Genomic DNA, 15,450 nt, shown 5'->3' on the forward strand with positions numbered 1-15,450 from the left:
GTAGTTTTCCCCTTATTAATGTTATATGGTCCTTCTAGTAATTTTAAAGCAATTGATTAGTGTTAGCCTTAGACCAAAGGAAAATAAAATTTAAAAGAACTCAACTTGACCCTGAATATCGAAAGCAACCATCAGAAAGAACCACCAAGCTGGAGGTATCACACTCCCTGATTTCAAACTATATTATAATGCTGTAGTAATCAAAATAGGATGGTATTGGCATAAAGACAGACATATAGATCAGTGGGACAGAATACAGAGCCCAGAAATAAAGCCAGGCTCATATGGTCAATTAATCTATGACAAAGGAGCTAAGAATACACACTGGGGAAAGGACAGTTTCTTCAATAAATGATGTTGGGAAAACTGGACAGCCACATGCAGAAGAATGAAACTGGATCACTATATTACACCATATGCAAAAAATCAACTCAAAATGGATTAAAAAATTAATGTCAGACCTGAAACAACAAAACTCTTAGAAGAAAATGTAGGTTTGGAAGTACCTTTTGACATTGGTGTGGGTGACGATATTTTGGATTTGACATCGAAAGCAAAGACTAAAACAAAAATAAGCAAGTGAGAATACATCAAGCTAAAAACCTTCTACGCAGCAAAGGACACCATCAACAAAATGAAAAAGCAACCCTCCAAATGGGAGAAAGTATTTGCAAATCATATATTTGACAATGGGTTAATATCTAGAATATATAAAGAATTCATACAAATCAACAGCAAAACAGCAAGCAAGCAATCCAATTAAAAGTGGGTAGAAGATCTGAATAGGTATTTTTTCAAAGAAGGCACACAGGTAGTACATGAAAAGGTGTTCAACATAACTAATCATCAGGGAAATGCAAGTCACAACCACAGTTAAGGTGTCACCTCACACCTGTCAAGTTGGCTATCATCAAAATGTCTATAGCAAATGTTGATGAAAACGTGGAGAAAAGGGAGCCCTTGGTGCACTGTTGATAAGAATGTAAATTAGTGCAGCACCTATGGGAAACAGTACTTCAAAAAATGTAAAAAAACTACCATATGTTTCAGCAGTTTCACTTCTGGGTATTTATCTGAAGAAAATGAAAACATTAACTCAAAAAGACACCTGTACCTCCATGTTCATAGCGCCATTATTTACAATAGCCAAGATATGGAGACAACCTGTGTGTATCAGTGGATAAAGAAAATATGGCAGAGCGCACTTAACCATAAAAAAAGGAAATCCTGCCATTTGTGACAACATGGATGAATCTTGAGGGTATCATGCTATGTGAAATAATTGAGACAAATACCATGTAATCTCACTTACATGTGGAACTTGAAAATAACCTGAGCTCAAAGATATAGCGATCAGGTTGGTGGCTCCTTTAAGCAAAGCGGGGGTGGGCGGTAATGTAGCGGTGGTGACAGTTGGAGGTGGTCAAAAGGTACAAACTTCTAGCTACAAAGTAAATATGTCATGAAGATGTAATGTACAGCATGGTGACTATAGTTAATAATACTGTATTGCCTATTGAAAATTGCTAAGAGAGAAGATCTTAAAAGTTTTCAAGAGAAAAAAATTTGTAACTATGTATGGTGATGGATGTTAACTAGACTTGGTGATCTCTTAGCAATATATACAAATATTGAATCATTACACTGTACACCCAAAATGAATGAAATATGTCAACTATACTCAATTTAAAAAAAATTAAAAGAACCCAGTTTGGATGTCAGAGGATAGCCCATTTTCTTGATTGAAAGTTCTGGTGGAAACCTGGAGGCAGTTTCAAACCAGCATTTGGTTGAGCCCAGCACCAGCTGACTAATGATCCGATCAGATACACAGATACAGCATGTATTTTGGTATCACTGGATATGCCTTGTAATGGCAACCTTCAAGTTCATGCATGTTTTATTCTCTCTTTGTTGTGTTTTCCAGAGGGATAATCTATTGGCTGATAGAGTAACAAATCAAAAGTAACTCGACGCCATTGATTCGCTTAAGCTCGTGTGGGAACAATGGAAAGAGGCAGCCATTTACTCTGAAAGACTGGAACAGGTATGAAATAGTTCCTTTTGTTGCTGCCTTTCTTTATCTCTTTGCACACCTATTTCCAGACCAGTTGAAAACAGCAAGTGGTTCCTGTTTGAAAACACAGGATCGGAGTTATACGAACAGGTACTGGGGATTATTTGTGACATTCCAAGTTGTCTCGTCTTCAGGATGCTGTTTATATAAGTACCAGTGCAGCCAAGAGGTAATTATTTTTCAATAACAAATTGTAATCACATTAGGGAGAGTTAATACTTTAAAACATAGGCTTAGCATTTTGGATGTGTGTTTAGCTTTAAGATACAATGCTCTCTGAATAAGATCTTGCTCCAATAAATATATTTCTATAGAGGGTTTACAGATGTAATAAAAAGTGGTAAAACATGTTGATTTCCCCAATCACAGCCATCAAAAGTGTTTTTACTGTTTAATGATCTAATCTCCTCTGCTCATATTTTACTTTCTCAGCAGTGAAGGGACCCTGCCAAGAAAGGAAGAGTCTGATTTCTTTTTCTATTTTCAAAATTCACATAATAGATAGAGGTGAAACTTATTTTATTCTGAAGGAAACATTTCATGTCACCATGAAAATTTTAGCACAGCATTTGTAGGACTCCTCGAGTTAGTACCTTTAAAATATGTGCTTATTTTGAATTGGATGTTTGTCACCATTGGAGCCCTGAGCCTTCTTTCAGTTGTATCTTTATCAAGAGACAGGTGAATGTGGTTTGGTAGTGACTGTTCAGTGGTCAGTGCTTTAAGAAATTATGATATTCATGGATTGTAATGCAGCTAGGTGACTCAGATGGTAAAGAATCTGGCTGCAATGCAGGAGACCCAGGTTCAGCCCCCTGGGTGGGAAGATCCCCTGGAGAAGGAAATGGCAACCCACTCCAGTATTCTTGCCTGGAGAATCCCATGGACAGAAGAGCCCGACGGACTACAGTCCGTGGGGCTGCGAAGAGTCAGACACAACTGAGCGACTAACACAAATGCAGCTAGAAAGTAATTTAAGTTCAGAAGATTAAGTATCATGTACCTATCACAATCAAAATTAAATTACTTAATAACTTTACATAACAATTTTTTCTCCATTGGATAGTATAGATGAGAGACTATGAATAAATAATAAAGACTTGAATTTTACATAGGAATATGAGCATTCAAAAGGCTAAGAGAAAGAACTCATAAAAATTATATTTTATATAAGGCATTAAACAAGGGTATGGCTCCATTATTTAAGTTTAAGGAGAGTTTTCAGCAGATTTTTGAACTATTGCCCTGTAGTTAGTAGGTTCTTAGCATAATGTCTTTGTTTTCACAAATTGAAACAAGTAAGGGTTTCAATGTATTGCTGTATTGAATTTGACACTAAATGTTATCTACATTAATAATATATGAAGAGTCTGGTTTCTAGCTCACCAAAGGCACAGAAAAATAGCAGGTTGTTGCTTGACACACAAAAAAGCAAACGTGCAGTCTTTGTGTTCCTTTATGTTTCCGTTTGTAGAATAAGCCAACTACTAACAACTCTGACCAACTGTTGACCAACTATCTTTTCTTAGATGCTGTCTAAAAGAAAATAGTGTGATCTTTTTGAGAATAGGGTGAAGAAGGTGAAACAGAAAATAAACAAATTTCAAACTCTCTGTAACAACTCATTCTCAGTATTAATCAACCCACAACATAAAGCCATCAGCTACTGGATTTCTTTTTTAATTTCATCTGTTTTTAAAATTTATTTATTTTAATTAGAGGCTAATTACTTTACAATACTGTAGTGGTTTTTGCCATACACTGACATGAATCAGCCATGGGTATACATGTGTCCCCCATCCTGAACCCCCCCCCCACCTCCCTCCCCATCCCATCCCTCAGGTACATTGGCCCTGAGCACCCTGCCTCATGGATTGAACCTGGATTGGTGATCTATTTCACATATGGTAATATACATGTTTCAAAGATACTCTCTCAAATCATCCTACCCTCTCCTTCTCCCAGAGTCCAAAAGTCTGTTCTCTTTTATATCTGTCTCTTTTGCTGTCTTGCATATAGCATCACCATTCCATCTTTCTAAATTCCATATATATGCGTTAACATACTGTATTGGTGTTTTTCTTTCTGACTTACTTCACTCTGTATAATAGGCTCCAGTTTCATCTACCTCATTAGAACTGATTCAAATGTGTTCTTTTTAATAGCTGAGAAATATTCCATTGTGTATATGTACATCTATGTTGCTTCCACATCCTAGCTATTGTAAACAGTGCTGCGATGAACATTGAGGTACATGTGTCTCTTTAAGTTCTGGTTTCCTCAGTGTGTCTGCCCAGCAGTGGGATTGCTGGGTCATATGGAAGTTCTATTTCCAGTTTTTTAAGGAATCTCCTCACTGTTCTCCATAGTGGCTGTACTAGTTTGCATTCCTACCAACAGTGTAAGAGGGTTCCCTTTTCTCCACACCCTCACCAGCATTTATTCTTTGTAGCCTTTTGGATAGCAGCCATTCTGACCAGCATTAGATGATACCTCATTGTGGTTTTGATTTGCATTTCTCTGATAATGAGTGATGTTGAGCATCTTTTCATGTGTTTGTTAGCCATCTGTATGTCTTCTTTGGAGAAATGTCTGTTTAGTTCTTTGGCCCATTTTTTGATTGGTTTATTTTTCTGGTATTGAGCTGCATGAGCTGTTTGTATATTTTTGAGATTAATTCCTTGTCAGTTGCTTTGTTTGCTATTATTTTCTCCCATGCTGAAGGCTGTCTTTTCAGCTTGCTTATAGTTTCCTTCATTGTGTGAAAGCTTTTAAGTTTAGTTAGGTCCCATTTGTTTATTTTTGCTTTTATTTCCATTACTCTGGAAGGTGGGTCATAGAGGATCCTGCTGTGATATATGTCAGAGAGTGTTTTGCCTGTTTTCCTCTAGGAAAACAACACAGATTACAGTGTGATTAGATTTCTCAACAAAGAGATGATCTGGAAAAAAACCATAAATGAAAGCAGTAGCCAGCTACCATGTCTTCTTGGGGGTGAGTTTCTATGTATGGAACCATTGGAGAGATGGAATCTGCCTTTTTTCCACTGGGGAGAGGAGTGCGCAAAGGGATGGCCGTGGGGCAAGGAAGGATGAATCCCAGATTGTTTCCAGGACTATTTCAGCCCCCAAGTAATCCCCTCTCTTGTTTCACACCTGGAATAATTTTAGGGGGCAACCTTGGGGGAAAATAAGGCCCAGTCAAAATCGAGAAATTGTGCATATTTGTGCTTTGTTGAAACTGATTTTAGGACAGCCTGTTGATTTATGAGCCATGGCATCTCTCTTATTTCATGAGATAGATGATGAAGAGTGAACAGATTTTATTCCCTCAGTTGAAACCCTTTCTTTTGAATGCTGAATATAGAGTACATAAAGCAGAGGTATTTCTTTCATCTCTTCTGAGCTCTCTTGAATAGCTCTCTATAAGTTTCCTTATGAAAATGTCTTAACCCAGATTTACCACTGCTTCTTTTATCCATAGTAGTAATGTCTACATAACTGAATCTGTTTGGTTTGAATATCTTTGTGTGTGTGTGTGTGTATTCTGTTTGTAGAGTAAGCCAACTACTAACAACTCTGACCAACTATTGACCAGCTATCTTTTCTTAAGGAAAGGAAATAGCTTGATTTTTAAATTGAGGTACATGACACTAAGCAATGTTGGTTGATCAGAATCTAGTGAAAATATACTCAAAAGAAAACAATGTATATAAATTTGTGTATAGGGAGGAATTTCGCTGGCTCAATCCAAGGAAGAATTAATTGACAAACTGTGGGAGACAAGGAGTTGCAAGTGTACCCAAACCCCATCTAGGTTCTGTCTCCGTCTCTTGCCCCTGCTCGTCCTCTGCAGGTCTGTTTCAATCTCTCTCCTTTCAGGCCAGCCAACAATACCCAAAATTTACATTTGATAGGTTTTTACCATGAGAGATTGTTCTACATCCAAAAAAATAAAGAAACTTAGGGAAGGACTCTGACTTGGCTTGGGTAAGGTATCTACTCCTGGTCTAGTTGGCTACAATGATCTCTGGTCAGAAGGCCCCAAAAAGCATTTGTTAAGTTGGCTTGTCCTGTGTGGTGTGCTTAGCTACTCAGTCATGTCCAACTCTGTGACCCCATGGACTGTAGCCCACCAGGCTCCTCTGTCCATGGGGATTCTCCAGGCAAGAATACTGGAGCGGGTTGCTATTTCCTCCTCCCAGGGGATCTTCCTGACACAGAGATCAAACTTGCATCTCTTGCATTAGATGACCATCTAAGGTCATCCAAGTTGGCTTAGATGACCTAGAACTCCATATTCTACAGTCTTAGGATTTGAATCATATTCTTAGTGACCTGGGAATCTTGCTACCCAGTGAGATCTTACAACCTCAGAGACAAGTATAATTACTGTGGTTTATTCCTTGCCGACCAAGTCACACAGAAATCTCTACTTTCCAAATCTCATTCATTCATGGCAAGTAGTGTGACCTGTCTGTCTGCCAGTTGTCTCCATTTCTGGGAGCAGTTAGGTGAAGTGTAGGGCAGAGTATCAGTGTCCTGAGTTAATATCTGAGGTGGCAGCAGGAGAGAGGGGACAGGAAAGGAAGTAGGGAGTGTGTCAGGCAATTTTTCCTTCAGTTGTGAATACCCAGCTGGGCTGTGGTTCCAAGAGAGGGCTGAGCTGCAGACCTGGAACACAGGGGTGATTGACCCAGCCCCAAGTCCTGAATTATTTATCTGCTAGGGAAACTGTGATGGAAGGTGAGAAAGGTAAGATGGAGCAGTAACTAGAATATGTGCTATGATTTACTGCGTGGCTGCCAGTCAGTTTGAATATCTGCTAGATTTTGTTTGTGTGGGTATGCTCAGTCATGTCTGATTCTTTGAGAACCCTTGGACTGTAGCCTGCCAGGCTCCTCTGTCCACGGAATTCTCTAGGCAAGAATACTGGAGTGGGTTGCCATTTCCTCCTCCAAGGAATCTTCCTTACACAGGGATCAAACTTGCCTCTCCTGCATTGGTAGGTGGATTCTTTACCACCCCTGCCACCTGGGAAGCCCAGATTTTGTTTAGTGGCAGGCAAAATTAGAATTCCTCCTCTTGTCCTTGTGTGTACCAGACACTAGGAACTAGGGCCTCTCTGGCCTCTGGAAGCTTGACTTGCATGGACAGCTAACTGAAAGGAGACAACATAGTCATGCCACCAGATGAGGTTTTATCCTTGGGCTGTTGTCCTTGTTAAGTCAGTTTTTTCCTCAGTGCCTTGGGGTCTACAGGATTTTTGACTGAGGTCTGACTTTCTTCAGCACCAGCTTCCTTTTCTCCTCTCAAGGAGCCAGATGCTCACAAAAACATTCTGAAGTTCTTCACACAGTTCTTAATTGAATTACGTAGGACCACAAGTGCTCGCTGTGCCATGCTGGAATCTCAAGGGCCTCTAAGACCACTGGAACCCACCAGGCAACATCCAGAAGGCTCTGTTCTTATCTATGTTGGTTCAGTCTGGTCTGGTGGGAGCAGAGCTTGAAGGTTGGCTTCAACCAAGCCCACCCATCCCTGGGATATGCCTGTTTGGGTCTGCAGCTTCACTGTTGTCACCAGGGGCTCCTTGTGTAGAACATGAGAGTCTCCCCAGCCCTGACACCGTCTCCTGAGCCCTGGAACATTCTTTCATCCACATTTATTCACTCTTACAGCACTTGATGCACAAAGCCCAAAGCTGGAAGACAGATGATAATTTTGAAGGAACTTCTGGTCAGGGGAGCTTGAAATCTAAGTAGTTTTGTTTTTTATCTTGTTTTGTTTTTGTGATAAGATATAACAAAGTTTACTATTTTGTTTTAAAGTACACAATTCAATGACGAAGTAAAATCATTGTGATGTTTAACCATCACCATCGCCTGTTCTAGGTAGTCATATAAGAGGAATCATATACAATATTTGTCCTTTTGTGACTGGCTTATTTCACTTAATGTTTTCAAGGTTCACTTTATTGTAGCACATGTCAGAATTTCTTTTTATAACTGAATAATATTGCATTGTATGTATACACCACATTTTCATTTATCTGACTTTTATGAATAATGCTGCTATGAACATTGGTATCTTTTAAATATATTAACTCATTTAATTCTTATGACAGCTCTATGAATTTAAGTACTTTTTTGGTCTCCAGTTTATAGATAGGGATAGTCATGTAGCTGGTCATGGCAAGGCCTATATTCAGACCTATAGTCAGAATGCCATGCACACTCTGAATTATACACTGTGCCTCCTTTAATAGAAATAGTTCTTTTAAAGTCAATATGTCCTCGGTACATCATCTGCATTATTTCTAAATCCTTAAGATGCCCTTATGATGGGGGCTTTATTATCCTCGCATTCCGAGTGAAGACATTAGGTTTGGCAAGACTACATGATGGATGCAGGAAAGCCCCAGTGTGTTTGCCTCCCCGTGCTTCCCCCACAGCCAGGAAACAGCAAAAGGCAGCTCCATGGGACACGGGGCAGCACAAGCCCTTCTGTACAGAGCACAGGGAGAGGAGTCTCTAGAATACAGAACTCTTGAGCCCTGTCGGGGACTCGGTACCCCATCGTTGCAGAGATGGTCTAACCAGGCTCTCAGATGAGACTAGGAACGTGGTGTTTTGTTTTGTTTTTGATACTTACAAAATGTTGGGTTTTCGTTTTTTGTTTGTCTTTAAGAACTCATACTCTAACAATGGCTATGCCAATAGAGTCAAAGTAAAATCGATGATTATTTCCGTTGTTGGCTACATCTGGAAAAGATATTTTAAAAAGGACAAATTCTAACCAAAGAAATCCTGACAGAAAAAAGTCTATGTATGCCTGACCTGAGAGGATCAGTTTTTAACAAATGTAAGTTAGCTGGCTATTTAGATAACATCTTGCTTCTATTTAGCCATGTGGACAAAGCCATATTCCATTTGCATGACTGCGTGTAGCCCTTAGGACCCTGACCTGAAGCTCTAGTGCTGAATTTCCTAATCCTTTTCTCCCCTCCTTTTGCAGCTGACACAAAGATGTACTTCAGATCAACATTTTACAAACACTCAGAAACAAACTCTCTTCCCTTTAGAGATCTGGCATGCATAACCTTCACAGCCATCTCCCTCTTTGGTTTTGCAGTTTGAGAAAATGGCATGTAACATACCTAACCAACGACAGCGGACAATGTCAACATCTGGAAAAGCTCTGTATGAAATTCTTGGTCTGCATAAGGGAGCATCAAATGAAGAAATTAAAAAGACCTACAGGTACAGAGGAAGTTCAATGATGGCATTTCTTGTACCACTAGTGATAGCTACGTGGTGATTGGTGAGTTTCAGAGACATAAGCTTCCTGCTGAGGCCTGGTAATCAGAGCTTTGGAACTCATGTTCCATTCCCTATTCCACAGCTGAGCAGTTGGGAACAGAGAAGCATGATGCTGATTTTATGAAAGAACTCTCCTGTGATGCTGGAGAGGTAGTCTTGTGTTCTAATGTTGTGTGAGAGAGAGAGAGACAGATAGACAGACACTGCGAATGACCAGGAATTGTGCTTAACTGACATGATAGCACCACCAAACATGGCAGAGGGTTTTAAATAAATAAAGGGGGGGTTTCCTGCAATTGCTGTATTGTGCTATGCTTTTCAAGTCTTCTATTTTGATCTTTTATATCTGATCTAGTTCCAACTCAGCTGTTTTTGGGAAAAACTGAAATAACTTTCTTAAAAGCATCAAGGAATTTAAAAAAGGATTAAGTATAATTATTTTGCAAAATTTGGAAATTACTAAAAATGAAGATAATAACATTTATCCATCATTTTTCCTCTACTGACAATCACTGAAATTTTTCTTTCAGTCTTTTAAAAAAAAATCTAGATAATACAAGCCCTACATTGTCCCCCTTCTCGGCCTCTGGTAACCACCAGTTTGTTCTCTATATCTGTGAGTCTGCTTCTTTTGTGTTATATTCACTAGTTAATTGTATTTTTTCATTCTTAAATTTTTTTCCAGATTTGTGCCTTTTATATTTTAGGAAAACAATTTCTTTCTCTGTTTTATTTGATTTTTTATTTTTATACAATTTTTAAAGGTTACTTTCCATTTACACTTACTACATATTGGTGATATTCCCTGTTTTGTACAATACATCCTTAAGCCTAACGTACATTCAGTAGTTTGTAACTCCCACTCTCCCACCCCTATACTGGGTGCAAGTATCTTTTTGAATCAGAGATTTTGATTTTTTTCAGATACATATCCAGGAGTGAAATTACAGGGTTATATGGCAGCTCTATTTTTAGTTTTCTAAGAAATCTCCATACTGTTTTTCACAGTGGCTATACCAATTTATATTCCCACCAACTAATTAGCTTTCTTTTTAAAGAGGATCTATCGTGAATATAGGTTCTATTTAATATTGTGATTTTTAATGCCTGTAGCCTAGGCTATTCTGTAACTTAATTAATTTAATGTAAGCCATTAAAAAATATTTTAACTGACTTATTTGGCTGCAGTGGGTCTCAGTTGTGGCATGTGGGATCTGGTTCCCTGACCAGGGATTGAACTGGGCTGCCTGCACTGGGAGCGCAGACAGCCACTGGCCCACAGGAGAAGCCCCATGAGCTATTTGTCAACATGTAAATTCTTTTAATTTACCCTATACTTAATATCCTTGTACATAAATGGTAATGCATATTTCCAATTATTTCCTAACTTACTGAAAAATAAAACTGTGCCTTTAGAAGAAAAATGAATCAAAAGACAAACGAAAGTTTCAGATTTTAATCAGTTACTTCTTGATTTGGGCTTGAATTAGGAAAACTTTTTTCTTTTTGCTGTATGGACGTTTAAAATCTTTAAGTAGGCAAGTTTGTTAGTCATTTTCTTTATGGCTTTGCTTAATCTATTGTGGTTAAAAAGCCTCTCTTGATTATAATATTATAAAAATATTTAACCATTATCTTCTTATAGTACATTTATAATTTTGCTTTTATATTCAATCTTTGATCCATTTGGAGTTTATTTTGACATGAAAAATGAAGGTAAGATTCCAAATTATTTTTTCCTAAATCACTAGCCCACCAAAATTTATTGAATTCTCCATTTTTATCTACTGATGGAAAATTCTTTGGCTTTGGATTAGAACCTTCACCATGTGGTAAGCTGTGGGACCTGAAATGCCTTCAAGAAGCACATGTTGAAAAATAAATGACAGTTGTGAAAACTGCCATTTGGACCCAAATAGTTCTGTGAAATGGTATATTTCAATCAAAGTCAATATCAAACTTCTAGTTTACTTAACTTAATGTGCTAGAAAAGTCTTTGCTGTTTCATTGCTCCCTAGACTTTTGTGGCTAGAAGCTGTTTGGCTTAATTTGCGTAGATGTCCTTGGTGAAAGGTCATTAAACTTGACCTTGAAGGGTCTGGGCTGAGACATTGTGCTGGGGGTGAGACTAGGAATCAAAGTAAATGCACAATACGTATAATACCTAAAAAGATGCTTCCCAAAATGGGAAAAAAAGTGATGTCTAACTATAAGTTCTAGAGCCCACTTTACAAATGTGACTTTTAATTGCCTTTATTTTGTAAACTGAAATTTCAGGTCATATCCTAATTAAGGTACTAATTATGCTGAGTAGTTTGCAAGTTTAATCATTACAACCTAAAGTCTCTTCATGTAATCAGTGTCTTCCTATTAATTTTGTTTTAATGTCATACAAATATTATTTTTTCAGCTGATTAGGATACTAGTATGCTGCCAAAAGTCTCTCCTTCTAACTAAATTACACATTTGTATTCTGCTAGTTATTCAAAATGTATGAGCAGGCTGAAAAATCCACTGAGAATATTATTCTTATATTCAGGGATCTGGATCAAAGCAGTGACAATACAGTGAAATTAAAAGTCAGTGAAGTTTAATAAAATTACCAACTGTTGAATCTATACACCGCTTGACCTCTGTTGTAATCCTTGGTTGTGCTCTTGAATAAGGCTGAGCTAGAAATTTTATTTTGTTTTTGAATACATAATATATTCACCTGATTAACATGAGATCACATAAAATGAAAGTGTTAGTTGCTCAGTCGTGTCAGACTCTTTGTGACTCCATGAATTGTAGCCCATCAGGCTCCTCTGTCCGTAGAATTCTCTAGGCAAGAATACAGCAGTGGGTTGCCATGCCCTTCTCCAGAGGATTTGCCTGACCCAGGCATCAAACCTAGGTCCCCTACATTGCAGGCAGATGCTTTACTGTCTGAGCCATCAGGGAAGAACACAGAAACAGGTATGCAAGAAATAAGTCTCCTTTCTACCTCAAATCCCCCAGGTTCCCTCCCCGGGAAAACAATTCCTTGTATACCCTTCTACAGAGAGATCTTATGCCTATATAAGCATATACAGAGACCTTCTGGTCTAGGCAAGATGGTATAGGCTTGTCTCTCCCATTTCCTCGTGCTAAACATGACAAAAAGCTTTGGAAATAACTCAAAAGACAAAAAAAAGAGAGCCTTCGAAAGGAAGAAGGAAGAAGAAAAGGGGAATTAGTTAGGGACCACAGGAGCAAAGGAACAGCACTGTGACAAGGCCTCTGATGACTTCACATCTAAGAAAGGGTAAGCCAGGCCTGGCCTTTCCCAGCACCCACCATAGCAATGGAAGGCAGCCCGGTGGTCCTACACTTCCTCCAAACTGAACGGGAGCCCTGCCAACAGCTCTAGGCAATCCCCACAGAAACAGAGACCCACTGAATGTCTCCCTAAAAACAGCCAGACAGAGGACTTTCCCCAGCCTGAGACTTCCCTCTCTCACCAGAGACCCCACTTTACAGGGGAAATTAACACCAAGGGATTCTGCCGCAAGAAACACCCAACCCAGGAAGTGTTTTTGTCCCTGCCCCTGGAGATTCTCTTTCCCCACCTAAAGGCACCAAGGCACCCAGACTGGGGAGGCTCCTTTCCCTTCTTCATCTAGAACCAACAAGCACCAGTAGGGGCCCCAGAGGCAGGATACAGACCAAGCTGACCAAAACAACACCATACGGTCTGAAGATTAAATTGTCATTGGAACCACTGACCACAAAAGTAGGCTAGGACCTGCAAGCTAAGCTCTAACAAAGTGACTGACTGTTAAAGTAAAACATTTAAATAGGACCCAGAGGGGCTTCCCTGGTGGTCCCGTGGTTAAGAATCTGCCTTGCAGTGCAGGGGACTCCGGTTTGATCCCTGGGGTGGGAAGATCCCACATGCCACAGGGCACGTAAGCCCATGCACCACAACTACTGAGCCCATGCTCTAGAGACCACGAGCCACAACTGCTGAGTCAATGCATGGCAACTACGGTAGAGCTGGTGCTCCACAACGAGAGAAGCCACAGCAACGAGAAGCTGGCACACAGCAACTAGGGAGTAGCACCCGCTCACCGCAACTAGAGAAAAAGCCCGGACAGCAACAAAGACCCAGTAAAGTCAAAATAATAAATAAATAAATAATTTTTTAAATAGTGTTTTATTAAAAAAAAATAGAAACCAGGGTCTCATAATAGCCAAAGTGTCTAGATTAAAATCACTCATTGTATACAAGGAAAAAAGGAAATCCCAACTTGCATGAGAAAAGATAATCACCTTACTCCCACACAGAGATGAACCAGTTATTGGAATTATCTAGGTATCCCAGAGTAACCATCAAAAAAGATTCAATAAGCAATTGCAAATTCTCTTGAACCAAGTGAGAAAAAAAGAAATTTCGGCAAAGAAATAGAAGTAATAAAAATAACCAAATGGAAATTAAAGAACTGAAAAATTATAGAAATAATACAACTAACTGGATGAGCTTAGTAGTAGAGTGGGATAACACAGAACAGAATCAGTGGAGGGCGGATCCATGGAATATATGCAAGCTAAACAGCAGAAAGAAAATAAACTGAAAACAAACAGTCACAGGAAACTGTGAGGCCATTAACCAAAGAGCCAACTTTTATAGCACCGGTGTCCTAGAATGGGAGGAGAAAGAGTGGCACAGAATGAGTATTCAAAGAAATAATGACTGAAAATTCCCCAAATTTGGCAAAATATACAAACCTATAAATCAAGAGGTTAAGTGCATCTCAAATAGAATAAATCTAAACAAATTCATGCCAATATACATCATAATTAAACCTTTGAAAACTAAAGGCAAAGAAAATATCTTAAAAGCAGACAGAGAAATGACATAATACCTATATGGGAACAGTAATTCAAATGATAGCAGATTTCTCATCTGAAATAATAGTGACCAGAAAGAAGAGATATGATAGCTTTCAAATGCTTAAAGAACTGTGAATTCTATGTCTGGTGAAACTATCAGTCAGTCAGTCAGTTCAGTCGCTCATCATGTCCAACTCTTTGTGACCCCATGGACTGCAGTTTACAAGGCTTCCCTGTCCATCAACAACTCCTGGAGTTTACTCAAACTCATGTCCATTGAGTCGGTGATGCCATCCAGCCATCTCATCCTCTGTCATCCCCTTCTCCTCCTGCCTTCAATCTTTCCCAGCATCAGGGTCTTTTCAAATGAGTCAGATCTTTGAATCAGGTAGGCAAAGCACTGGAGTTTCAGCTTCAGCATCAGTCCTTCCAGTGAATATTTAGGACTGATTTCCTTTAGGATCGGCTGGTTGGATCTCCTTGCCATCCAAGGGACTCTCAAGAGTCTTCTCCAACACCACAGTTCAAAAGCATCAATTCTTCAGTGCTCAGCTTTCTTTATAGTCCAACTCTCACATCCATACATGACTACTGGAAAAACCATAGCCTTGACTATATGGACCTTTGTTGGCAAAGTAATGTCTCTGCTTTTTAATATGCTGTCTAGGTTAGTCATAGATTTTCTTCCAGGGAGCAAGTGTCTTTTAATTTCATGGCTGCAGTCATCACCATCTGCAGTGATTTTGGAGCCCAAGAAAATAAAGTCTGTCACTGTTTCCACTGTTTCCCCATTGATTTGCCATGAAGTGATGGGACCAGATGCCATGATCTTAGTTTTCTGAATGTTGAGTTTTAAGCCAACTTTTTCACTCTCCTCTTTCACTTTCATCAAGAGGCTCTTTAGTTCTTCTTCACTTTCTGTCATTAGGGTACTGTCATCTGTACATCTGAGGTTATTGATATTTTTCCTGGGAACCTTGATTCCAGCTTGTACTTTATCCAGCCCAGCGTTTCTCATGTTGTACTCTGCATATAAGTTAAATAAGCAGGGTGACAATATACAGCCTCGACATACTCCTTTCCCTATTTGGACCCAGTCTGTTGTTCCATGTTCAGATCTAATTGTTGCTTCCTGACCTGCATACAGATTTCTCAAGAGGCAGGTCAGGTGGTCTGGTTATCCCATCTCTTGAATAAT

The 15,450-nt window shown here is 39.1% G+C and overlaps 1 protein-coding gene across 1 annotated transcript in view; it reads left to right on the forward strand.

Annotated features, from left to right (window-relative positions):
* The first annotated feature begins 9,219 nt into the window (after positions 1-9,219).
* The window catches only part of DNAJC5B (DnaJ heat shock protein family (Hsp40) member C5 beta), a 59,537-nt gene continuing 53,306 nt past the window's right edge, over positions 9,220-15,450 (forward strand). The window contains exon 1 of the mRNA XM_068984027.1: positions 9,220-9,338. Coding sequence (XP_068840128.1) covers positions 9,220-9,338 — 119 coding nt within the window. The remainder of the gene's footprint in view (positions 9,339-15,450) is intronic.

The sequence above is a fragment of the Capricornis sumatraensis genome, chromosome 11, assembly GCF_032405125.1.
Source record: "Capricornis sumatraensis isolate serow.1 chromosome 11, serow.2, whole genome shotgun sequence".
Taxonomy (NCBI): domain Eukaryota; kingdom Metazoa; phylum Chordata; class Mammalia; order Artiodactyla; family Bovidae; genus Capricornis; species Capricornis sumatraensis.